The sequence below is a fragment of the Salvelinus alpinus genome, chromosome 6 (genome assembly GCF_045679555.1).
Source record: "Salvelinus alpinus chromosome 6, SLU_Salpinus.1, whole genome shotgun sequence".
NCBI classification, from domain to species: Eukaryota; Metazoa; Chordata; class Actinopteri; order Salmoniformes; family Salmonidae; genus Salvelinus; species Salvelinus alpinus.
In genome coordinates, this window is record NC_092091.1 from 22,232,072 (window position 1) to 22,257,944 (window position 25,873).

Consider the following 25,873-nt stretch of genomic DNA (forward strand, 5'->3'; position numbering starts at 1 on the left):
GGTTCGATAAGGAGAGCAAGGCGTTCGCTGTGGGCTTGGCCCTGCGGAACCTGGGCCGCTTTGACCAGCTGGGGAAGAGCAACTCCTCTTGGTGCATCCACCTTAACAACTGGCTGCACCAGAGCCTCACAGCCAAGCACAACAACAAGGCCCGCACCCTGGACTGTCCCATCCCGGACCGCATAGGGGTCTACTGCAACTACGAGGAGGGTGAGACAGACCCCCAGATACACCTCAAATATATCTCCTCTCCACCTTACACTGGAGCAGCTTTTCCACATTCAGTCAGGGGGACCACTTAACTGAGACTGACAAACAGTACATAGTGATTTGTACTTAAGACCAATCTTCATTAAATAGGATTAAATAGGTCTGGATTAAGGATTGGATCAGGAGTGGGTTAGGTAATGTAATCAAATGAACATGTTCACTTGAGCCTGTCTGTACTCTGTCTGTGTTCTGTAGCTATGCTGCTGTATCAAATCTTTAGCTGCCTTAAGAGTTACATTTCTCTCCATCCAGGTGCACTGTCCTTCTACAACGCCAGAACCAAGACGCTGATGCACACCTTTAGAACCAAGTTCACTCAGCCTGTCATACCAGCCTTCTCGGTGAGAAACTTTGATTTTGTTTACTTTGTAGGTCACTATCTCTAGGCAAGTCACAGCAGAAAGAAATTAGGCCACTGTCTTCGAGAAAACACACCTTATATGTTAGGTTTGTGTTCTGTCGAACCCCTGCAGGTGTGGAATGGGAGTTTCTCGGTGCAGACGGGTCTGCAGGTGCCCAGTGTGGTGCAGAGTGGCCAGAGGAAGAACAGTGGTACCAGCAGCTCCAACGCCAGCCTCACCTAGACCCATCCAGGCCACAGCCACTACAGAACTTTACCCCACTGAGGCTGTGTGGTGCTAGGAGCTCAATCTGGCCCAGCGCTGCCCACTGCTCATCCCAACACCACCATACACACCATGCCTGCCTGCCTGCCTGGGGTGATGGTTGTACTCTGCCTCATCCAAGTCAGCTCATTACACTCCCTGTGCCTTCCAGAGAGGTGCCCTCATCCGTATACTCACTTAGGCAGAACTGAATCAGTCATTTAATTCATATCCATAATTAAAGGCAAAATGACGATAGCCTAGTTACCAGTATATTAGGAGCTAGGCACATATGTTTATATTGAAATGCAACATTCAAAGACCCCAATGCAACGAGAAACAAATAGTCCATATAACTTGGTTGTAGTACAGTAGTCATGAATACATACTGAATGTTCAAAATCCTCTGCCTATAATTTAGCTAGTTGCTCCTCAGTACAGAAACACCTAATTTATCTGTATAACCCAAATAACTTTGTAGCAAAATGACATGCTTCTAATCAATATATAAACACTAGGAATGTATTGAATTCTACATCGCCAGCAGCTGTCTGGGGACAAGTGGAAACAGAGTTGGAAATACAGTACACCTGATTGTTTTGTAGAAATGTTTGTATGGGGGAGCATGGGTCTGAATATGCGTGTGTTGGTTTGAAATGTACTGTTATATGTGTGTGTCACTAACTTGTCACCGTTTAATCACCTGCAGTGAGAAGATAAGCCATTGTATGAGCTGGGTGGGGACTCCCTGGATAAGAGAGATGTTGCTGAAAGTGTTTAGTTCAATGTTAACAATCTAGAAGAAAAAGAAACGCACACCTATTAGGTGAGGTGCTGGCTAGCGGAGTAGAAAACTTAAAAATAAAGGAGAGCCGCACACTCTAGGAGCTCAGATGCAAAAATATTTAATTTACCAACGTTTCGACAGGCAAGCTGTCTTCATCAGGGTACAATCACAGACACTGCGGGATGACTCGTTTATATAGTGTCAAGACACACAGGTGTCTGTAATGGCCTAATATCATTGGTTAATTTCTCAAATATTAAAATGGCATAGAAAGAGCAGCATACAATAAATACAAATGGATAGCATACGATCATAGACTCACTTAAGACCACACAAGCCTACAAACAACCACAATGGCAAAGTCACAACAATCACAGGAATGGCTTCAGATCAAAGTCCACGTTGAGACCGAAGGGAGCAAGGGTCTTTAAGTTAAAGATCCAAGCAGCCTCTCGTTTTAACAATAAATTATCAAGGTCACCCCCTCTCTTAGGGAGGGTGACATGTTCGATGCCAATATAACGCAGAGACGAAATCAAGTGGCCTGCCTCCAAAAAGTGGGCCGCAACTGGGTAGATGCTTTTCTTAACTCCTGTTCTGAACATCTGAGATTTACTATGCAATCTGATACACGTCAAATCAGTTTTCTTGATCTTCTCATCTTGTGTGAAAATAATGTTCTATACACTGATCTTTACAGGAAACCTACTGATCGTAACAGTTTGTTGAGGGCTGATAGCTGTCACCCACTTCCCTTGAAAAATTGTTTGCCCTACAGCCAATTCTGTCGAATCAAAAGAATTTGCAAAAAACAATCAGATTTCGACAGAAATAGAGTCGCAAAGAAAGTTCAAGGAGACGGGGTACAAAAATGATCAGATTAATATTGCCATTGAGAAAATTCAAAACAAAACGAGATATGACCTTTTTCAAGGGCAATCTCGCAAAAAGACGCATTCTTGCATTCTAACTACCCGCTATTCAAAGCGCTCTGAACAAATGAAGGGAATCGTTCACAAACATTGGCACACTCTAAAATCCGATGATAGTCTCGGTAATGTGTTTTCGGACCTTCCCTTGGTCGTATTTTCGCGGGGCAGAAATCTCAGACCAATTGGTACACTCTGATTTACCACCCCAAGATATTCCTGAACAACGTCTATTTGCACCCCTACTGGATGGAAATTATAAGTGTAGTGGCTGTGCTCAATGCAATGGCACTTATAAATGCAGATCCTTCAAACACCCACAAACAGGGAAATCGATCCCAATCAAAGGTGTTATTACGTGCTCCACTAAGGCAGTTATTTATCTTATAACTTGTCCTTGTGGTAAAAATTATGTGGGTATAACAAAGCGTGAATTAAAAGTACGTATCTCAGAGCATCGTAGCAGCATTAGGTGCCAAAACTTGACCTACCCAGTTGCGGCCCACTTTTTGGAGGCAGGCCACTCGATTTCGTCTCTGCGTTATATTGGCATCGAACATGTCACCCTCCCTAGGAGAGGGGGTGACCTTGATAATTTATTGTTAAAACGAGAGGCTGCTTGGATCTTTAACTTAAAGACCCTTGCTCCCTTCGGTCTCAACGTGGACTTTGATCTGAAGCCATTCTTGTGATTGTTGTGACTTTGCCATTGTGGTTGTTTGTAGGCTTGTGTGGTCTTAAGTGAGTCTATGATCGTATGCTATCCATTTGTATTTATTGTATGCTGCTCTTTCTATGCCATTTTAATATTTGAGAAATTAACCAATGATATTAGGCCACTCTTGGCCATGATTACAGACACCTGTGTGTCTTCACTATATAAACGAGTCATCCCGCAGTGTCTGTGATTGTACCCTGATGAAGACAGCTTGCCTGTCGAAACGTTGGTAAATAAAATATTTTTGCATCTGAGCTCCTAGCTCTCCTTTATTTTTTAGTTCAATGTTAACACCATTCATGTCACCTGATGTCTAAACTCAGTGCTGGTGTGCTATTATTTTAAATAGTCTCACGTTCTTGTCATGTTGATGGTATGCATCATATGAATATAACCTGCAGTGCTTTAACGCAATTCTTTTACTTTATTTCATGGGTGAACAAATTTCACAATGTAAATATGTCCCTTTCATTTTTCCACTACAGTATGCATCTGTCACACTGAGTTTAATAAAGCAGTAAGACAGCCCTGTGTGTCTCTCATTGTGTACATTGAGGACAAGTACATTTCAGGAGTAAAGACTACTACATTTTGTTCTCACAAGAATATAGACAGGATATAATCCCTGTGATTCATTTTATTTCAATCATGACACATTGGCTTCATTACTTTTCTGACATAGAACTGAGAGACAAATATAATGCTCCCAGTAAAGATTGTAGTGTTATATCAGAAGACAAAACTTAACAAGAGCCAACAACACTGACTGGTATAGACAAATATTTGATACTGTAGGCCTATTGGATTATAGAAAAAAAAATACATGGTGTGGATAATGTGACATTTACATGGCGATTTACAGTCTTAATTTGCTGTTGTGTGGTTTGGATGAAACGGTCCAGGAAGAAGGAATCGATAAGGCATTCATCTTCTGAGAGTCTGAGCTGACAGCGAGCTCGGGAGAGACCCAGGCACGCAGCCCAGGGTAGGTGGCGGCCAGACTGGGAGGGAAACACAGCCCATGTCGGTCTGTCTATTAGAGACATTAGCTTTGTTTACACCTTGTGCTAACGTGAGTTTCATGATCTGATCAATATGATCCAATCACTATCTGAACAAGGTTTGTCGTGTTTACACATTGTATTAAATGTGACCAGATTACCTGGTGCCTCCCTGTATGCAAATTATTTGACAGATATTCTTTCAAATTAATATGAATGTATTTATTTTAAGACAAAGGTTCTAACTGTCAACAACACTAGAGGATGGTATAATGATTATTTCAATTGTTTGATCATCCAGATCTGTTTACACTTGATTGATATCAAGACACAATGCGTGCCTGACTACAATGTGTCTTTTAATCATCTACACCAGTCTAAAAATGTGGGCACATTTAGAATGTGGACAAGATCAGGACAAAGGGTGCATGTTAGCACCAGGTATAAATGGGACTACAGACAGATTCTCTGGGAGAATTTGACCCAACGGCATCCGGCACCCATCCGACATGCTTTGAACTGTAATTCACATAAGCGACAGTACTTAACTGGCTCTAGTCGGACCAATTTTAATCAAGCTTTAGGGCAGTAGTATGGAGTTGAGGGAGTGTTCCCAATTTGTTGCGAGTCCAGTGTTGTAGGTTTTTTCACCTGCAGATGGAATAGCTGCCAGGAGAGATCACTGTTGATGCGCCAACCTCTTCTCCAACTTCAGTTTCAGCTCCTCAGATATGGCTGAAAGGAAGACAAGAGAGTCAAGAAACCAGCATTTAGGGTTTTAAGTTTAAGTTCCCTGAGCAATTACTTCTTATAATCATATTGTAGATGGTTGGAACTCTTCTAAATGAAAAGACATAACCAAAACGGTTGACCTACTCCGAGCCACAACGTCTAGTGGGACAGAATTTACAGCGAGGCGTCTCAACCTGGCGTCAGGGGTATCTGTAGAGGTGCTGGGGGAGGTACGAGGTGTCGGAACAGGGGGCATCAGTGGTGGATTCAGGGTCTTCCTCTCAGCTTCTACAACACAAGGGAGAATGTTTTCATTGATTGATCGATTCCAAAAGGGAAGATTTAGTGTCACACAAGCAGCTACCCAAAAAAGAAATACAACAAAAAACAATGAAACAAAGTGCCATAATACGGGTGGTTCCACGAAACGAGTCCCTTTCACGTCCCTTTGATATTTTAAGTCGAAATTGTGCACAAACATTGTATATAGTGTTGTTCCGAAAGGTTGCTGGATCGAATCCCTGAGCTGACAAGGTAAAAATCTGTCATACTGCCCCTGAGAAAGGCAGTTAACCCACTGTTCCCGATGACGTGGATGTCAATTAAGGCAGCCCCCCCTCTCTGATTCAGAGGGGTTGGGTTAAATGCGGAAGACACATTTCAGTTGAATGCATTCAGTTGTACAACTGACTAGGTATCCCCCTTTCCCTTTTATATGTTTTCCTTTTCTTTCTTTTGCTGTTTTTCAGCTTTATTGCTCTCTACTTGAGAGTAGTATATGCTAACACCACATTCCCTGTGTACGTGTGGTTTGTTCTAGTAGAAATACATCTATAACATGTTCTGTTCTATCCTGTATTTCTATCTGATATTATATCTAGTGGCCCTTTTGGGTACTTTAGATTACATCAGGTGTCTGCAATTACCTTTGGCTCGCTGTATGGCTTTATCTGTTCCACTATTGTTTGTGGAGATATGCTCTGATGAAGGTCGATTGACCGAAAGCTCAGCTATAAGTACATAGTTCATGAAATGCCTTTCAGTTTGTTATTGACCGAGGTTGTTAGAGTAGTCGGGGAGAGTGGGGTAAGTTGAGACATTTTCTACATGATTCAGCATCCCTATGACAAGGGAAATATAGTATTCTTTCTAACAAAGATACATTACATGACCAAAAGTATGTGGCATCCCGCCAAACCCAGATTCATCCGTTGGACTGCCAGATGGTGAAGCGGGATTCAACTTATTTCCACTGCTCCAGTGTCTAATGGCGATGAGCTTTACACCAGTCCAGCCGACGCTTGGCATTGCATATGGTGATCTTAGGCTTGTGTGCGGCTGCTCGGCCATGGAAACCCATGTCATGAAACTCCTGACAAACAGTTCTTACGCTGACGTTGCATCCAGAGGCAGTTTGGAACTTGGTAGTGAGTGTTGCAACCGAGAACAGACCATTTTTACGCGTTACGTGCTTCAGCACCTGGCAGTCACATTCTGTGAGCTTGTGTGGCCTACCACTTTGTGGCCGAGCCATTGTTGCTCCTAGACGTTTCCACTTCATAATAACAGCACTTACAGTAAACCGGGGCAGCTCCAGCAGGGCAGAAATTTGACGAACTGACTTGTTGGAAAGCTGGCATCCTATGACGGTGCCATGTTGAAAGTCACTGAGCTCTTCAGTGAGGCCATTCTACTGCCAATGTTTGTCTATGGAGATTGCATGGCCGTGTGCTCAATTTTATACACCTGTCAGCAACGGGTGTGGCTGAAATAACCGAATCCACTCATTTGAAAGGGTGTCCACATACTTTTGCATCCATAGTGTATCTACATACATTTCGGGATGTTGTGTATTCATGTAAACATTACAGTAGTGAATACATAGCATGTCCAAAAAATTGTTTATTTGATAACAGGCTTAACACCTAACAAAATACTATGTACTTTTTTAAACACGTAGGCCCTAGTGTTACCTCATATTCCAGAGATAATGCCTTGCATTACGCCTGGGGGGGTGGGGGGGGGGGGGGGGGGGGGGGGGGGGTTGACACTTCAATTTGCTCAACCTTCCATTGGCTCAACTCCCCCCATGGCAAGTATTTGGAATATATATTAGCCCACACAGCTACAAGGATGCACTTTCATGCTAGGTTTAGGACCTCATATTGTAGGTTATAGGAACCCCATCTAATGTACAGAACAATCTTAAAATGATATGCTTTTGTTTTGATACAAGCATCAAGAAACCTTTGTGAAAATCCATTTATTGGACCTAACTTGCTTACCACATTTTCCATGTGGTTTCTTCCTTCACAGACTCCATGAAATGATGACCTCTTCCTAAATATTTGGTCAAATTATAAGATGCATGGTTTACAAGAAAAAACCTAACCCTTTGGCTCAACTCACCCCAATCTCTCCTAAAGTACCAGTAGTCTTAAGAAAGTGGGACTCACTTGGCAGACGAAAAGGTGTGGGAGGAGGCTGAGGGGGGTGAGCAGCCTGCACTGCAGTGCCTTCTTCCCTTTCTTCCTCTAGAAAAGCACACAAACAGGAATAGCAACAGAGGGTGAGGAATGAAGTCATACCTGAAGTGTGTTGGAAGATGGAGCGGAGGGGGGACAGAGTAATGATAGTACTCACGGGTGTCATTGCGGTAAAGGATCTCCCCTCTATCTGACTCAGACTCTGGAGTTGGCACACGCTCTCTTGGACCTGGGATTAAACCACAATATTCCTTTTATGTCCTCTTTCCATTACAACTCATTGAATCTGGTCATTACTAAGGCAAAACATTCATCATTTGAAGCTTGAGATAGAAGTTGCCAAGTAGATCTAGGATCAGATCCTTTCCCATGGTCTTACATCATATAGTCTAAAACCACGCAAATTAACTACCGGTCTTGTCTACCTGTCCAAAAATGTGTGTTAGCGGCTACCTCCAATTCCTTATTTTAATGAGAGCTATAGTTGTAAAGTTGGTTAGAGATGATACTCTTGATGTAAAGCCAACATGGTGCCATTGTAAAGGTGTGTGTGATTGTTAACAGGGTCAAGGAGGTCCCAGTAAGGGAGGTCTGTATACCTGGTTTGGGAGGGAGGGCAGGGACTGGCACAGGGGGCATGGGAGTACTGGGGACGCACTGCAGACTCTTCTCTCCACTCTCCTCATTTGCCTGAACAAACGCTGCATAGACAGCGGGTATTAATGTTATGACCAACACGACTGATAAGCCAGAGCCATATTTAACTTAAGATGGACAATTAACAGAAACACAGGGAAAAACTGAGAATTAGAGAGAGAGCGAGAGAATAAATGGTAGTAAATGGTGTGTGTGTGCTCTTTCTTACTGATGCTCTCTTCGTAGGGTCCCTCCATAATGAAGGGTGTCAGAGCTCCATTAGTCTTCTCCACAAGACAGTTGATGACACCATGCAGTGTGGCACAGGGGATCTACAGGCAGAACCAATATCATTAACAAACTGCATACACCACAGCTGAAAACAGCCTGTCAATATGGCTGCATTCAGACAGGCAGCTCAAATCTGATCTTTTTTTTCACTAATTGGTATTTTGACCAATAAGATCAGCTCTGAAAAAGATGTGATTAGTCAAAAGACCAATTAGTGGAAAAAATATCAGAATTGGTCTGCCTGTGTGAGCGCAGCCTATGCCTGAAAACAGACCGAGTCAACATGACTCATTTAGAGAAACATTTAGTACACACTGTACCAGCAATCAATCTGAGTTAAAAGCTCAGATATCGCCTACAGCAGAACTAAGGCCGTGTCCCGCTCATCACTTCAGAAAGGACCAATAAAGGTAAGAAGTATTATCATGCTGATTGAGTTGTCTGTAAATCAGGAGAAAACAGGGGCAGGCAAAGACAATCTGTTATGGTTTATTGTCCTGTGGAATATTTCATCAGTCTCCCTTATCACTCCCTCACATTGGGTTAACCTGAGGTTCAATGCCTCTCTAGGGTCAGAACGAGAATTCACTTTCATAAGTTTAGATTGACGAAAAGTGCAACATTGTTATTTGCCATAAAGAAAATAACTTTCTTTAAATGTATTATTTTGCATTAAAGTATTGGGTGTGGCAGTTGACAAGCATGTGTATTCAGAAAGGAGGAAGCAGGAATCCCTTTGAAATACTCACTGGAGTCTCTACATCGAATGTGTATCCTCCGTCATGTTTCCTAGCCACGCGATAGTGTCTGAATACAGGCCTGACCGAAGAGAGATACGTTATCAAGGAGTGGCACATTAATGAATTATAAGTAATAATCAATCTATCTACTGGAATCTAATCTATCTGTCACATCAACAAATAAGTATGCACTTCTCTTCACGTGATTCAGCACGTGTGGACTATCATGGACTATTAATCAAATGATCATGTGACATGCATTTGCTTTGACTGTACTGCAGATATCATTGTCGGGAATTGAGGGGAATGGGGGGGGGGGGCGTACCCATTGAGGTCCTGTCGAGTGGTGACAGCCAATGAGACTCCGTCCCTGCTGGGCCGCAGCAGCAGGTTCCCACGGTCAGAGTGTCTCTCCAACATAATCTCTGCCTCGGTACGAGACACTGGCTGGTAACACCTGCACACAGACCATCCACATATAACACATCTGAACAGAGGAAATCAAAGGTCTAAATAAGCCTATACAGAGTTAGGCAAAATCCATTAGTTTAGTGTATGCTTACGCAGGCATGTCCTCTACGAGACTGAGGTTGGAGCTGGATGCTGCAGCAAGGGTAAGGGACAGGTTGTTCCGTCTCTCCCTCTCTGTCTCCACTGTCTCCCTCATCATGTGGATCTGGCCAGGAAGCAGGTTGAGTGAGCTGGGCACTGACAGCTGGAGGGAGAGACACACAGGGACTGTTTAGACCAAAAACCATGAAACACAGCATTTCTGAGACAATATTGGCTGAGCTATGTGGTATAATCCTATCAAATTCCCCACATATATAATTATACAATGCCAATAAACACTGACATTATACTGTCTGTGAATGCAGAGGGAGAGAGATAAAAAAAAAGAGCCAGGAGGAAGAGAGAGAAGGAAGGAGAGAGAGAGGAGGAAGGAGAAAGAGATGAGGAAGGAGAAAGAGATGAGGAAGGAGAAAGAGGAGGAATGAGCGAGGAGGAAGGAGAGAGGAAGGAGGAAAGAGAGAGAGAGAGGAGGAAGGAGAGAGAGAGAGGAGGAAGCAGAGAGAGAGAGGAGGAAGGAGAGAGGAGGGAAGAGAGGAGGAAAGAGAGAGAGGGGAGGAAAGAGAGAGGAGGAAGGAGAGAGAGAGGAGGAAAGAGAGAGAGGGAGGTGGAAAAAGAGAGAGATGAGGAAGGAGAGAGGAGGAAAGAGAGAGGAGGAAGGAGAAAGAGAAGAGGAAGGAGAAAGAGAAGAGGAAGGAGAGAGAGAGAGAGGAGGAAATAGAGAGAGAGAAGAGGAAGGAGAGAGAGATGAGGAAGGAAAGAGAGAGAGGGAGGTGGAAAAAGAGAGAGATGAGAAAGGAGAGAGAAGGAGAGAGAGCGAGGAGGAAAGAGAGAGGAGGAAAGAGAGAGAGATGAGAAAGGAGAGAGAAGGAGAGAGAGCGAGGAGGAAGGAGAGAGAGGAGGAAAGAGAGAGAGGAGGAAGGAGAGAGAGGAGGAAAGAGAGAGAGATGAGGAAGGAGAGAGAGGAGGAAAGAGAGAGCGAGGAGGAAGGAGGGAGAGCGAGGAGGAAAGAGAGAGCGAGGAGGAAGGAGGGAGAGCGAGGAGGAAGGAGAGAGAGCGAGAGGAGGAAGGAGAGAAAGATGAGGAAGGAGAGAGAAGGAGAGAGGAGGAAGGAGAGAGAGATGAGGAAGGAAAGAGAGCGAGGGAGGTGGAAAAAGAGAGAGATAAGGAAGGAGAGAGGAGGAAAGAGAGAGGAGGAAAGAGAGAGAGATGAGAAAGGAGAGAGAAGGAGAGAGAGTGAGGAGGAAGGAGAGAGAGAGAGAGGAGGAAGGAGAGAGGAGGAAGGAGAGAGAGGGGAGGTGGAAAGAGAGAGAGATGAGGAAGGAGAGAGAGGAGGAAAGAGAGATGAGGAAGGAGAGAGAGGAGGAAAGAGAGATGAGGAAGGAGAGAGAGGAGGAAAGAGAGATGAGGAAGGAGAGAGAGGAGGAGGAAGGAGGGAGCGAGAGGAGGAAGGAGAGAAAGATGAGGAAGGAGAGAGAAGGAGAGAGAGAGGAGGAAGGAGAAAGAGAAGAGGAAGGAGAGAGAGAGAGGAGGGAAGAGGGAGGAGGAAAGAGAGAGAGGAGGAAAGAGAGAGAGATGAGGAAGGAATGAGAGAGAGGGAGGTGGAAAAAGAGAGATGAGGAAGGAAAGAGGAGGAAAGAGAGAGAGAGATGAGAAAGGCGAGAGAAGGAGAGAGCGCGAGGAGGAAGGAGAGAGAGGAGGAAAGAGAGAGAAGGAGAGAGAGAGGAGAGAGAGAGGAGGAGAGAGAGAGAGAGAGAAGAGGAAGGGGAGAGAGAGAGAGGAGGAGAGAGAGAGAGGAGGAAGGAGAGAGAGAGGAGGAAGGAGAGAGAGAGGAGGAAGGAGAGAGAGAGGAGGAAGGAGAGGGAGGTGGAAAGAGAGAGAGAGAGGAGGAAGGAGAGAGAGAGGAGGAAAGAGAGAGAGGGAGGTGGAAAAAGAGAGAGATGAGGAAGGAGAGAGGAGGAAAGAGAGAGGAGGAAGGAGAAAGAGAAGAGGAAGGAGAAAGAGAAGAGGAAGGAGAGAGAGAGAGAGGAGGAAATAGAGAGAGAGAAGAGGAAGGAGAGAGAGATGAGGAAGGAAAGAGAGAGAGGGAGGTGGAAAAAGAGAGAGATGAGAAAGGAGAGAGAAGGAGAGAGAGCGAGGAGGAAAGAGAGAGGAGGAAAGAGAGAGAGATGAGAAAGGAGAGAGAAGGAGAGAGAGCGAGGAGGAAGGAGAGAGAGGAGGAAAGAGAGAGAGGAGGAAGGAGAGAGAGGAGGAAAGAGAGAGAGATGAGGAAGGAGAGAGAGGAGGAAAGAGAGAGCGAGGAGGAAGGAGGGAGAGCGAGGAGGAAAGAGAGAGCGAGGAGGAAGGAGGAAAAGCGAGGAGGAAGGAGAGAGAGCGAGAGGAGGAAGGAGAGAAAGATGAGGAAGGAGAGAGAAGGAGAGAGGAGGAAGGAGAGAGAGATGAGGAAGGAGAGAGAGAGAGGGAGGTGGAAAGAGAGAGAGATAAGGAAGGAGAGAGGAGGAAAGAGAGAGGAGGAAAGAGAGAGAGATGAGAAAGGAGAGAGAAGGAGAGAGAGTGAGGAGGAAGGAGAGAGAGAGAGAGGAGGAAGGAGAGAGGAGGAAGGAGAGAGAGGGGAGGTGGAAAGAGAGAGAGATGAGGAAGGAGAGAGAGGAGGAAAGAGAGATGAGGAAGGAGAGAGAGGAGGAAAGAGAGATGAGGAAGGAGAGAGAGGAGGAAAGAGAGATGAGGAAGGAGAGAGAGGAGGAGGAAGGAGGGAGCGAGAGGAGGAAGGAGAGAAAGATGAGGAAGGAGAGAGAAGGAGAGAGAGAGGAGGAAGGAGAAAGAGAAGAGGAAGGAGAGAGAGAGAGGAGGGAAGAGGGAGGAGGAAAGAGAGAGAGGAGGAAAGAGAGAGAGATGAGGAAGGAATGAGAGAGAGGGAGGTGGAAAAAGAGAGATGAGGAAGGAAAGAGGAGGAAAGAGAGAGAGAGATGAGAAAGGCGAGAGAAGGAGAGAGCGCGAGGAGGAAGGAGAGAGAGGAGGAAAGAGAGAGAAGGAGAGAGAGAGGAGAGAGAGAGGAGGAGAGAGAGAGAGAGAGAAGAGGAAGGGGAGAGAGAGAGAGGAGGAGAGAGAGAGAGGAGGAAGGAGAGAGAGAGGAGGAAGGAGAGAGAGAGGAGGAAGGAGAGAGAGAGGAGGAAGGAGAGGGAGGTGGAAAGAGAGAGATGAGGAAGGAGAGAGAGGAGGAAAGAGAGAGAGCGAGGAGGAAAGAGAGAGAGATGAGGAAGGAGAGAGGAGGAAATAGAGAGGAGGAAATAGAGAGGAGGAAAGAGAGAGAGCGAGAGGAGGAAGGAGAGAGGAGGAAAGAGAGAGAGCGAGGAGGAAGGAGAGAGAGCGAGAGGAGGAAGGAGAGAGAGGAGGAAATAGAGAGAGAAGAGGAAGGAGAGAGAGGAGAGAGAGGAGGAAGGAGAAAGAGATGAGAAAGGAGAGAGAAGGAGAGAGAGAGGAGGAAGGAGAAAGATGAGAGAAGGAGATGAGAGAGAAGGAGAGAGAGGAGGAAAGAGAGAGAGGGGAGGAAGGAGAGAGGAGGAAAGAGAGTGAGAGAGGAAGAAGGAGAAAGAGATGAGAAAGGAGAGAAGGAGAGAGAGAGGAGGAAGGAGAGAGAGGAGGAATGAGAAAGAGATGAGGAAGGAGAGAGGAGAGAGAGGAGGGGGAAAGAGAGAGAGAGAGGAGGAAGGAGAGAGGAGGAAAGAGAGAGAGAGGAGGAAAGAGAGAGAGCGAGGAGGAAGGAGAGAGAGAGGAGGAAGGAGAGAGAGAGGAGGAAGGAGAGAGAGGGAGGTGGGAAGAGAGAGAGATGAGGAAGGAGAGAGGAGGAAAGAGAGAGAGCGAGGAGGAAGGAGAGAGAGCGAGAGGAGGAAGTAGAGAGAGCGAGAGGAAGGAGATAGAGAAGAGAAAGGAGAGAGAGAGGAGGAAATAGAGAGAGAAGAGGAAGGAGAGAGAGGAGAGAGAGGAGGAAGGAGAAAGAGATTAGAAAGGAGAGAGAAGGAGAGAGGGGAGGAAAGAGAGAGGAAGGAGAGAGAGAGGAGGAAAGAGAGAGGAGGAAAGAGAGAGGAGGAAGGAGAGAGAGAGGAGCAAAGAGAGAGAGAGAGGAGGAAGGAGAGAGGAGGAAAGAGAGAGAGAGGAGGAAGGAGAAAGAGATGAGAAAGGAGAGAAGGAGAGAGGGGAGGAAAGAGAAAGAGATGAGGACAGAGAGAGAAGGAGAGAGAGGAGGAAAGAGAGAGGAAGGAGAGAGAGAGGAGGAAAGAGAGAGGAGGAAAGAGAGAGGAGGAAGGAGAGAGAGAGGAGGAAGGAGAGAGAGGAGGAGGAAGGAGGGAGCGAGAGGAGGAAGGAGAGAAAGATGAGGAAGGAGAGAAAGATGAGGAAGGAGAGAGAAGGAGAGAGAGAGGAGGAAGGAGAAAGAGAAGAGGAAGGAGAGAGAGAGAGAGGAGGAAAGAGGGAGGAGGAAAGAGAGAGAGGAGGAAAGAGAGAGAGATGAGGAAGGAATGAGAGAGAGGGAGGTGGAAAAAGAGAGATGAGGAAGGAAAGAGGAGGAAAGAGAGAGAGAGATGAGAAAGGCGAGAGAAGGAGAGAGCGCGAGGAGGAAGGAGAGAGAGGAGGAAAGAGAGAGAGGAGGAAGGAGAGAGGAGGAGAGAGAGAGGAGAGAGAGAGAGAGAGAGAGGAGGAGAGAGAGAGAAGAGGAAGGAGAGAGAGAGAGAGGAGGAGAGAGAGAGAGGAGGAAGGAGAGAGAGAGGAGGAAGGAGAGAGAGAGGAGGAAGGAGAGAGAGAGGAGGAAGGAGAGGGAGGTGGAAAGAGAGAGATGAGGAAGGAGAGAGAGGAGGAAAGAGAGAGAGCGAGGAGGAAAGAGAGAGAGATGAGGAAGGAGAGAGGAGGAAATAGAGAGGAGGAAAGAGAGAGAGCGAGAGGAGGAAGGAGAGAGGAGGAAAGAGAGAGAGCGAGGAGGAAGGAGAGAGAGCGAGAGGAGGAAGGAGAGAGAGAGAGGAGGAAATAGAGAGAGAAGAGGAAGGAGAGAGAGGAGAGAGAGGAGGAAGGAGAAAGAGATGAGAAAGGAGAGAGAAGGAGAGAGAGAGGAGGAAGGAGAAAGATGAGAGAGAAGGAGATGAGAGAGAAGGAGAGAGAGGAGGAAAGAGAGAGAGGGGAGGAAGGAGAGAGGAGGAAAGAGAGTGAGAGAGGAAGAAGGAGAAAGAGATGAGAAAGGAGAGAAGGAGAGAGAGAGGAGGAAGGAGAGAGAGGAGGAATGAGAAAGAGATGAGGAAGGAGAGAGGAGAGAGAGGAGGAAAGAGAGAGGGGGAAAGAGAGAGAGAGAGGAGGAAGGAGAGAGGAGGAAAGAGAGAGAGAGGAGGAAAGAGAGAGAGCGAGGAGGAAGGAGAGAGAGAGGAGGAAGGGGAGAGAGAGGAGGAAGGAGAGAGAGGGAGGTGGGAAGAGAGAGAGATGAGGAAGGAGAGAGGAGGAAAGAGAGAGAGCGAGGAGGAAGGAGAGAGAGCGAGAGGAGGAAGTAGAGAGAGCGAGAGGAAGGAGATAGAGAGGAGGAAATAGAGAGAGAAGAGGAAGGAGAGAGAGGAGAGAGAGGAGGAAGGAGAAAGAGATGAGAAAGGAGAGATAAGGAGAGAGAGGAGGAAGGAGAAAGAGATGAGGAAGGAGAGAGAAGGAGAGAGAGGAGCAAAGAGAGAGAGAGAGGAGGAAGGAGAGAGGAGGAAAGAGAGAGAGAGGAGGAAGGAGAAAGAGATGAGAAAGGAGAGAAGGAGAGAGAGAGGAGGAAGGAGAAAGAGATGAGAAAGGAGAGAAGGAGAGAGGGGAGGAAAGAGAAAGAGATGAGGACGGAGAGAGAAGGAGAGAGAGGAGGAAAGAGAGAGGAAGGAGAGAGAGAGGAGGAAAGAGAGAGGAGGAAAGAGAGAGGAGGAAGGAGAGAGAGAGGAGGAAGGAGAGAGAGAGAGAGAGGAGGAATGAGAGAGAGAGAGGAGGAAGGAGAGAGAGAGGTCACGCTTAAAAAGGTATTATTGTAATCACTGCCAGGAAAAGGAAAAGTCCCTTTGTGATAGCATAATTTGCTTTTGATATCATTGTTTGTTGTTCATTAGGGCAATCAGAGCAGAGATAAAGGTATTATTCTCAGTTTACTGACCAGGTATCAGCAGGAAAAATGATCATACTAAACATATGCGGTATGGTTGTGAATGAACTGTATCCTGATTCACTAACCTCAACTACACAGTAGATGAAACCTTTCCATAGTTCTCGAGCCTCTAGACTTGGGGCCTGTAGAGAGAGGGAGGGAGGGAGTGAAACCATTAAAACTATTAAACACAATAATGTTGCATAAAGACGATGAAAACAGTCCCCTATGTCCTTACAGTGATTTGGATCTCTCCGTCCTTCATGTACAGGAGGAGTCCTGCTGCCTCCAGGTTTCTGTCTCCACTGCAGTCATCTGTCAAGGACATGACGTCACTGAGATCCAGTTTCTCAACATACTATTAAAAACACACACACGAGTAGGTGAAATATTGGATTGTCCCCAACTGCAATACGTTGACCACTGTTCTTTTCTCTTTTTAATGTACCACTGTCCCATCATAGCCCCCTTCTCTTGCCCATTACATTCAGGTAACTCACATCGTTGTCTTTAGTGTTGTTGAAGAAGAAAAGAGTGTTTCCACACAAGCATGTCCATAGTCTCCGAAATGCCTGGACAAACAGATAGATTTAAGACTTGTTGGCAAAGAGATGGTGAAAGATACCAAAGACAATGACAAGAATTTCTGATTCAGATAACCTTTAACTCATTATCCATAGTTCATGTCATACCGTTGTGTAACAGCTGGACTACTGACATTATAAAGAGTGTTGACAGTAATCATTGGAGCTGACTGAACTGGTTTGCTAGTTTCAATCAGTTACGGAAATCACAGTATGTTTCTCAGTAAGGAAAATGTGCATCATTTGAGCCATCAGTCTACACTCTCTTGCCACGAAAATTAAAATAAATTAAAATGAAACATGCACTTGTTTTTTTCTACTAGCACTGACTTTGCTTATAGCTACTTTGAGGGGAAATGTATTTGATACGACTGTGATGTGTGGTCGTCTCACCTAACCATCTTAAGACGAATGCACTAATTGGAATTTGCTCTGGATAAGAGCGTACGCAAATGACTCAAATGTAAATGTAATGGAGGTAGGCATGTGGCTTTCAGCACAAAGTGGAACATTCGATTATTATCGAGAATTGATCGCCCAGTGTAATTCATGCAAATCCTGTTGAACTGACTGACTCATGTCTAGTTCCTACCTTTGTGACAGTTTTATCCTGCAACTAAAAAGTACAAACTGGGAAAGATTTGGTGATGTGTAAATGGTGGTAAATAACATATTTGTCTTTCAGCTTCTTCTGTTGATATAACAACCTTATACTATCACGTGATTCCATTATCAATGACCCAGAGCAGAGCCTCAACACTGTCAACTCATGTCTGAAGCCCTATTCTAAAATAAGACAATACTGCAAAGAGAAGAATAAAGGTTGGTCAATATCTCTATCTAATCTGTCACAACAGCCTGGTCTTATCTTAAAGATGTCCTCCAGTGATTTTTGAACTTTTTCTGTTGAAAAAACTAAGTCCAAAGTATATGTTATGGTGTGTAGTGCATTTTCCTGGCATGGTTTAGGTCCACTTGTAGAATCTATGCCAAGGCGCATTGAAGCTGTTCTGGCAGCTTGTGGTGGCCCAACACTTTTTTAAGACATTATTATTTTGGCAGATACCTGTATGTGCTTGTGATAAAACTTAATCCACAGTTATTTTTTATAAACTATTTATCCTCTGTGGCTAAATGATGCTCTCTGCTGTATTTTGAACATTGAGAGCGGGCTCCTGTGGTTGGTATTTGTATGTTTTTTGCCTCTTGGGCCCCAGCCCGATCCACACAATTGACCAGTCACATTTATTTATTATGCAGATGATTTAAATGTTGTATTTATAAGTTACCCAATCAAGACAGGCCCCCCAGTTCCCTATGTGGGCCCCCTACCTCCTCTCCTCCCCCCATCTGATGATTAGTAGAGCAGCAGTATATATATAAATGACTAACCTGTACCCCCGCACATTGACTCGGTACCGGTACCCCCTGTATATAGCCTCATTATTGTTATTTTATTGTGTTACTTTTTAAAATATATATTTTTATTTTATTTTGTAAATATTTTCTTATATCTATTTTCTTAAAACTACATTGTTGGTTAAGGGCTTTGTAAGTAAGCATTTCATGGGAAGGTCTACACCTGTTATATTCGGCGCATGTGACAAATAAAATTAGATTTGATTCAGTTTTTTTTTAAATAAAAAATATATACAAGGAGTATGTGGACACTCCTTCAAATTAGTGAAATTGGCTATTTCATCCACACCCGTTGCAGACAGGTGTATAAAATAGAGCACACAGCTATGCAATCTCCATAGACAAACATTGTCAGTAGAATGGCCTTACTGAAGAGCTCAGTGATTTTCAACATGGCACCATCATAGGATGCCAGCTTTCCAACAAGTCAGTTCGTCAAATCTCTGCCCTGCTAGAGCTGCCCCGGTCAACTGTAAGTGCTGTTATTATGAAGTGGAAATGTCTAGGGGCAACAACCGCTCAGCCGCGAAGTGGTAGGCCACACAAGCTCATAGAACGGGACCGCCGAGTGCTGAAGCGCGTAAAAATTATCTGTCAAGTCTCAACGTCAACAGTGAAGAGGCGACTCCGGGATGCTGGCCTTCTAGGCAGAGTTGCAAAGAAAAAGCCATATCTCGGACTGGCCAATAAAAAGAAAAGATTAAGGTGGGCAAAAGATCACAGACATTGGACAGATATGGCTTTTTCTTTGCAACTCTGCCGGTGTTTTGCGGGTACTATTTCATGAAGATGCCAGTTGAGGACTTTTGAGGTGTCTGTTTCTCAAACTAGACACTCTGATGTACTTGTCCTCTTGCTCAGTTGTGCACCGGGGCCTCCCACTCCTCTTTCTATTCTGGTTAGAGCCAGTTTGCGCTGTTCTGTGGAGGGAGTAGTACACAGCGTTGTACGAGATCTTCAGTTTCTTGGCAATTTCTAGCATAGAATAGTCTTCATTTCTCAGAACAAGAATAGACTGACGAGTTTCAGAAGAAAGTCTTTGTTTCTGGCCATTTTGAACCTGTAATCGAACCCACAAATGCTGATGCTCCAGATACTCAACTAGTCTAAAGAAGGCCAGTTTTATTGCTTCTTTAAATCAGGACAGTTTTCAGCTGTGCTTACTTAATTGCAAAAGGGTTTTCTAATGATCAATTAGCCTTTTAAAATGATAAACTTGGATTAGCTAACACAACGTGGCATTGGAACACAGGAGTGATGGTTGCGGATAATGGGCCTCTGTACGCCTATGTAGATATTTTAAAAAATCACCTGTTTCCAGCTACAATAGTCATTTACAACATTAACAATGTCTACACTGTATTTCTGATCAATTTGATTTAATTTTAATGGACAAAAAATGTGCTTTTCTTTCAAAAACAAGGACATTTCTAAGTGACCCCAAGCTTTTGAACGGTAGTGTAAATCAAATCAAATTTTATTGGTCACATTCACATGGTTAGCAGATGTTAATGCAAGTGTAGCGAAATGCTTGTGCTTCTAGTTCCGACCATGCAGTAATATCCAACAAGAAAACAAACAATTTCACAACTACCTAATACACACAAGTGTGAAGGAATGTAAAGGAATTAATAAGAATATGTACATATAAATATATGGATGAGCGATGGCCGAACGGCATAGTCAAGCTGTATATATATTTTATATTTTTTCACTGCAACCGCAAACCACATGAAGACTCAGGAGCTGCTCTCAATGAGTGTAGACAGCCTGATGCCGCTCTGCTAATCATCAGATGGGGAGGAGAGGAGGTAGGGGGCCTACGTGGGTAACTTTCCTATACAAAATAAATTATAAACTGCATAATAAATAAATGTGACTGTTCAAATGTGTGAGTCAGGGGCTGGGCCCACAGACTCGGTCTCGACCTTTAAGTCTTTATTGAAGACTCATCTCTTCAGTAGGTCCTATGATTGAGTGTACAGTCGTGGCCAAAAGTTTTGAGAATGACACAAATATGAATTTTCACAGAGTCTGCTGCCTCAGTTTGTAGGGTGTCAATTTGCATATACAGTGATCCCTCGCCACTTCGCGGTTCACTTATCGCGGATTCGCTATTTCGCGGATTTTCATAATGCATTTTTTTTTTTTTTTTGGTGCATTGTGCTCTGCATTCTGATTCGCTAAAAACTCACTCCCGCTTCTTGTATCAAAACATGCTACGAATTGTGCTATCATTTTGTCGTCTCGTGCAGTTATGTGTACGTACATAAAACAGCTTGGCAAATTTACATTAAGTTGGCCAAATTATCTTGTAATTTCGAACATCTCCTAAACCCATAATGTCGACGAAACGGCCTACACGTGAGTCACTGTATTTGTATACATGTAATAGTTGCTAATTGTAAAAAAAAAAAAAGTTTTCTATTTCGCGGATTTCACTTATCGCGGGTCATTTTCGGAACGTAACCCCCGCGATAAACGAGGGATTACTGTACTCCAGAATGTTATGAAGAGTGATCAGATGAATTGCAATTAATTGCAAAGTCCCTCTTTGCCATGCAAATGAACATATCCACTGCATTTTAGCCCTGCCACAAAAGGACCAGCTGACATCGTGTCAGTGATTCTCTCGTTAACACAGGTGATAGTGTTGACGAGGACAAGGTTGGAGATCACTCTGTCATGCTGATTGAGTTCGAATAACAGACTGGAAGCTTCAAAAGGAGGATGGTGCTTGGAATCATTGTTCTTCCTCTGTCAACCATGGTTACTTGCAAGGCAACATGTGCCGTCATCATTGCTTTGCACAAAAAGTGCTTCACAGGCAAGGATATTGCTGCCAGTAAGATTGCACCTAAATCAACCATGTATCAGATCATCAAGAACTTCAAGGAGAGCGGTTCAATTGTTGTGAAGAAGGCTTTAGGGCGCCCAAGAAAGTCCAGCAAGCGCCAGGACCGTTTCCTAAAGTTGATTCAACTGCGGGATCGGGACACCACCAGTACAGAGCTTGCTCAGGAATGGCAGCAGGCAGGTGTGAGTGCATCTGCACGCACAGTGAGGCGAAGACTTTTGGAAGATGGCCTGGTGTCAAGAAGGGCAGCAAAGAAGCCACTTCTCTCCAGGAAAAAACATCAGGGACAGACTGATATTCTGCAAAAGGTACAGCGATTGGACTGCTGAGGACTGGGGTAAAGTCATTTTCTCTGATGAATCCCCTTTCCGATTGTTTGGGGCATCCGGAAAAAAGCTTGTCCAGAGAAGACAAGGTGAGAGCTACCATCAGTCCTGTGTCATGCCAACTGTTACGGATACGGAAGTGTTCTGTATGTATCCTGTGTATTTCTTTTCTCTCCTTCTCCCCTACTCACAGGTGACAATAATCATTCCCCAATCAGTCATCAATCAGTCGCTAATCGGAAGACACCTGCTCCTTTTCCCTTACCCAATCACAGTCCCTTTCCCTTGGTTTAAAACCCCTGTCAGTTGTTTTCTCCCCAGCTCAATCTCTTTAACATGCCTTCTGTCTGTAGATCGCTTGTGTGTTTTGCAGCTACATGTCACTTTGTCCCCACCTGTGAGTATTGTTTTGGTTATGGTGTTTGAGTGTTTGTTTGATGGTGGGAAAAGGGGGTAACCAGACAAGTCGCCCTTGGGCTACACTACCCGTAGGTAAACTTTGTTATATAAACACTAGTTAGAACTGGGCGGACCACCCCCTGTATTTTTGGTTAGTTAGTTAGCTGTTTGTGAAGTAGGCTAGTCTAGCTTAGGGGTGTTTTTGGATTATTCTTTCATTCCTTGGGTCCCGCTCAGCCCCTTTTCCTGCTCCCCCCATTACCGTGTGTTTTTAAATAAACTTTGAGTGTTTGACGGTAGTAATTTAGTTGTCTGTGGTTATTTTTGTTCTCACTGTTACGTTGTCACTATAATAATTTGCATGAGTTGTGTTACGGGTCCCATTACCATCCCCCCCTAGATTGTCGGGCCAAAGGGATTCGTAACACCAACAGTAAAGCATCCTGAGACCATTCACGTGGGGTTGCTTCTCAGCCAAGGGAGTGGGGCTCACTCACAATTTTGCCTAAGACCACAGCCATGAATAAAGAATGATACCAACAAATCCTCCGAGCAACTTCTCCCAACCATCCAGGAACAGTTTGGTGACGAACAATGTCTTTTCCAGCACGATGGAGCACCTTGCCATAAGGCAAAAGTGATAACTAAGTGGCTCGGGGAACAAAACATCAATATTTTGGGTCCATGGCCAGGAAACTCCCCAGACCTTAATCCCATTGAGAACTTGTGGTCAATCCTCAAGAGGCGGGTGGACAAACAAAAACCCACAAATTCTGACAAACTCCAAGCATTGATTATGCAAGAATGGGATGCCATCAGTCAGGATATGGCCCAGAAGTTAATTGACAGCATGCCAGGGCGGATTGCAGAGGTCTTGAAAAAGAAGGGTCAACACTGCAAATATTGACTCTTTGCATCAACTTCATGTAATTGTCAATAAAAGCCTTAGACACTTATGAAATGCTTGTAATTATACTTCAGTATTCCATAGTAACATCTGACAAAAATATCTAAAGACACTGAAGCAGCAAACTTTGTGAAAATTAATATTTGTGTAATTCTCAAAACTTTTGGCCACGACTGTAGTCTGGCCCAGGGATGTGAAGGTGAACGCAAAGGCACTGGATTAACGAACCGCCCGTGTCTCTGCCTGGCTGTTTCCCCTCTCTCCCCCGAGATTCTCTGCCTCTCACCCTATTACGGGGGCTGAGTCACTAGCTTACTTGTGCTCTTCCATCCCGTCCCTAGGAGGGGTGCGTCACTTGAGTCACTGGCGTGATCTTCCTGTCCGGGTTTGGTGTCCCTCTCGGGTTTGTGCCGTGGGGGAGATCTTCGTGGGCTATACTCAGCCTTGTCTCAGGGTAGTAAATTGGTGGTTTGAAGATATCCCTCTAGTTGGCATGGGAGCTGTGCTTTGGCAAAGTAGGTGGGGTTATATCCTGCCTGGTCGGCCCTGTGCGGGGTATCGTCGGACGTGGCCACAGTGTCTCCCGACCCCTCCTGTCTCAGCCTCTAGTATTTATGCTGCAATAGTTTGTGTCGGGGGGCTAAGGTCAGTCTGTTATGTCTGGAGTATTTCTCCTGTCTTACTCGTTGTCCTGTGTGAATTTAAGTATGCTCCCTCTAATTCTCTCTCTCTCCCTCCCCTTCCGGAGGGCCTGAGCCCTGGGACCATTGCTCAGGACTACCTGCCCTGATGACTCCTTGCTGTCCCCAGTCCACCTGGTCATGCTGCTGCTCCAGTTTCAACTGTTCTGCCTGCGGCTATGGAACCCTGACCTGTTCACCAGACGTGCTACCTTGTCCCGGACCTGCTGTTTTCAACTCTATCTACCGCACCTGCTTTCTCTAACTCTGAATGCTCTTCTATGAAAAGCCAACTGACATTTACTCCTGAGGTGCTTACCTGTTGCACCCTCTACAACCACTGTGATTATTATTATTATTATTATTATTTGACCCTGCTGGTCATCTATGAATGTTTGAACATCTTTGCCATGTACTGTTATAATTTCAACCCGCACAGCCAGAAGAGGACTGTAGCCACCCCTCATTCTGAGAGTCTGATTCCTCTCTAGGTTTCTTCCTAGGTTCCTGCCTTTCTAGGGAGTTTTTCCTAGCCATCGTGCTTCTACATCTGCATTGCTTGCTGTTTGGGGTTTTAGGCTGGGTTTCTGTATAGCAATTTGTGACATTGGCTGATGTAAAAAGGCTTTATAAATATGTTTTTTTATTTTATTATTATAATTTTTTATACAAGCATGCTCTCATGCTCTCAAGAGAGCATAATTTAGCCACAGAGGATCAATAGTTTATAAAACAATATGTGGATTAAGTTTTATGAAGCACATACAGGTATCTACCAAAATGAAGAAAACACCAACATAAAGTGTCTTAAAAGGGTGTTAGGCCACCACAAGCTGCCAGAACAGCTTCAATGCACTTTTGCAAAGATTCTTACAAGCGGACCTAAACCATGCCAGGAAAATGCACCCCACACCATAACATGTACTTTATATTCTTGTTTACTCAAGTGTTTCCTTTATTTTGGCAGTTACAGGTATGCCTACAGTCAGAAAGACCGCTGTGTGGGCAGCATGCGCGCCATGATCCGTACACTAGGAAATGTATGCCAGTCCTGCCATATGTGGAATATATTTCTATTGCTGGTTGCAGCTGTCAGTTTGTCTTTTGGAGATTTCAAAATACAATACTGTGAAAAACGTAGTTTGAAAAGCACATGCCTTACTGCTGAAAAGAGAAGACTAATCTGCCTGTAGAACCAACAACAAAAAATCCTCATCAACCTCCAATTTGAAGCTAACAGCAGCCCTGTTTTTCAAAGTAGCTCTTCTTGAGATAGTCAATTATGACATCGACCATCCCCGTGAGTAGCCTATGGCTTCATCTTCATCATTAGGCTAGTCACAGTGTGCCAAATCCGGCCCTGCCTATATATCACGGAGTATGAACTAAAAGGGTATAGAGCAAACAACGCAATTACCCCAGTGATTTTACCCACACACCGCTACTGACAACAAACAGGCCAAACATAGACGAAATGTATCTATCACAAAATCCTTATACCGTGTTGTTGAATAATCTCTTCTCCAGGTATCCTTCGTGGTAGCAGTGTGTAAGATGGTTGCTCCGTCGTCTGGCTCGCTTGGAGGTCGCCATCAGTGTCGCGCTCGGACGCAGAGTTTACGCACGGGGAAAATAGTTCCCTGCTCTCCTGGTTAAGTGATTTGACAACACCTGGGTGTAGTAATGGCTTCAAAAAAAGTGAGAAATTGTAAATATATATTTTCAGTGCGAGAGTCCCTGTCAGAGTAGCACCATAAGGTTTGGTTAGTAGTCCAAGGTGAAATTTGGAAAAGCTTTTGTTTTCTGCTCAATTATCCTCTGAGATTCCTCTCGACTGGAAACTATTTTTGCTGGTAATTGCACTCTCCGTTGATCTCTAGTAGGCAGGCGACTGCTGGTGACACTCGACTCAAGGCAAGTGTCTGTCGCCAAACACGCCCACAACAGGCTAAACACTCCTTGGTCTATTTCACACATTGGGCCATACCCATTTCCCAGTTAAGGAGGCGCTCTGACATTTTAACAAAACGTTTCTGTGAGTGCGGGAACTACCGTAACAAAAAAAGCCATCAATGCAGGGTATTCCCACTTTCTACACCCAGTCAAAGGGTTGGAATTCAAATCAAATTTTATTTGTCACATGCGCCGAATACAACCGCGAAATTTTTATTTATTTATTTATTTCACCTTTATTTTATTTAACCAGGTAGGCAAGTTGAGAACAAGTTCTCATTTACAATTGCGACCTGGCCAAGATAAAGCAAAGCAGTTCGACACATACAACAACATAGAGTTACACATGGAGTAAAACAAACATACAGTCAATAATACAGTAGATAAATAAGTCTATATACAATGTGAGCAAATGAGGTGAGATAAAGAAGGTAAAGGCAAAAAAAGGCCATGGTGGCGAAGTAAATACAATATAGCAAGTAAAACACTGGAATGGTAGATTTGCAGTAGAAGAATGTGCAAAGTAGAAATATAAATAATGGGGTGCAAAGGAGCAAAATAAATAAATACAGTAGGGGAAGAGGTAGTTGTTTGTGCTAAATTATAGATTGGCTATGTACAGGTGCAGTAATCTGTGAGCTGCTCTGACCGCTGGTGCTTAAAGCTAGTGAGGGAGATAAGTGTTTCCAGTTTCAGAGATTTTTGTAGTATAATGCTTACTTACAAGCCCTTAATCAACAATGCATTTCAAGAAATAGAGTTAAGAAAATATTTACTAAATAAACTAAAGTAATTTAAAAAAAATAAGTAACACAATAAAATAACAATAAGGAGGCTATAT

General features: G+C 44.5%; 2 protein-coding genes across 2 annotated transcripts in view; one reads left to right on the top strand and one right to left on the bottom strand.

Moving 5' to 3' along the window:
• Positions 1–1,940, top strand: part of LOC139578384 (fibronectin type III and SPRY domain-containing protein 1) — a 9,217-nt gene extending 7,277 nt beyond the window's left edge. The window contains exons 10-12 of the mRNA XM_071405890.1: positions 1–210; positions 523–611; positions 744–1,940. The exon at positions 1–210 is cut by the window's left edge and continues 125 nt beyond it. Of these exons, the coding sequence (XP_071261991.1) occupies positions 1–210; positions 523–611; positions 744–854 (410 nt within the window). The 3' untranslated portion in view covers positions 855–1,940. The remainder of the gene's footprint in view (positions 211–522; positions 612–743) is intronic.
• Positions 1,941–3,403: 1,463 nt separating this feature from the next.
• LOC139578386 (signal-transducing adaptor protein 1-like) lies at positions 3,404–25,015 on the bottom strand. The gene is made up of 13 exons (XM_071405892.1): positions 24,580–25,015; positions 16,408–16,479; positions 16,146–16,265; positions 15,994–16,050; positions 9,759–9,910; positions 9,521–9,652; positions 9,205–9,274; positions 8,394–8,496; positions 8,128–8,229; positions 7,686–7,757; positions 7,499–7,576; positions 5,187–5,330; positions 3,404–5,045 (listed from the first exon to the last, which is right to left on the bottom strand). Exons 1-13 carry the CDS (start codon positions 24,670–24,672, stop codon positions 4,990–4,992), a joined length of 1,251 nt encoding a protein of 416 aa, XP_071261993.1. The 5' UTR covers positions 24,673–25,015; the 3' UTR covers positions 3,404–4,989.
• Between the last annotated feature and the right edge of the window lie 858 nt (positions 25,016–25,873).

Coding starts and splice junctions, on each gene's coding strand:
- LOC139578386 (XM_071405892.1), bottom strand. CDS start 24,672: ATGGCGACCTCCAAGCGAGCCAGACGACGGAGCAACCATCTTACACAC. Junction 16,480..24,579: donor AGAGATTATTCAACAACACG/GTATAAGGATTT, acceptor CTGTTTGTCCAG/GCATTTCGGAGACTATGGAC. Junction 16,051..16,145: donor ACGGAGAGATCCAAATCACT/GTAAGGACATAG, acceptor CTCTCTCTACAG/GCCCCAAGTCTAGAGGCTCG.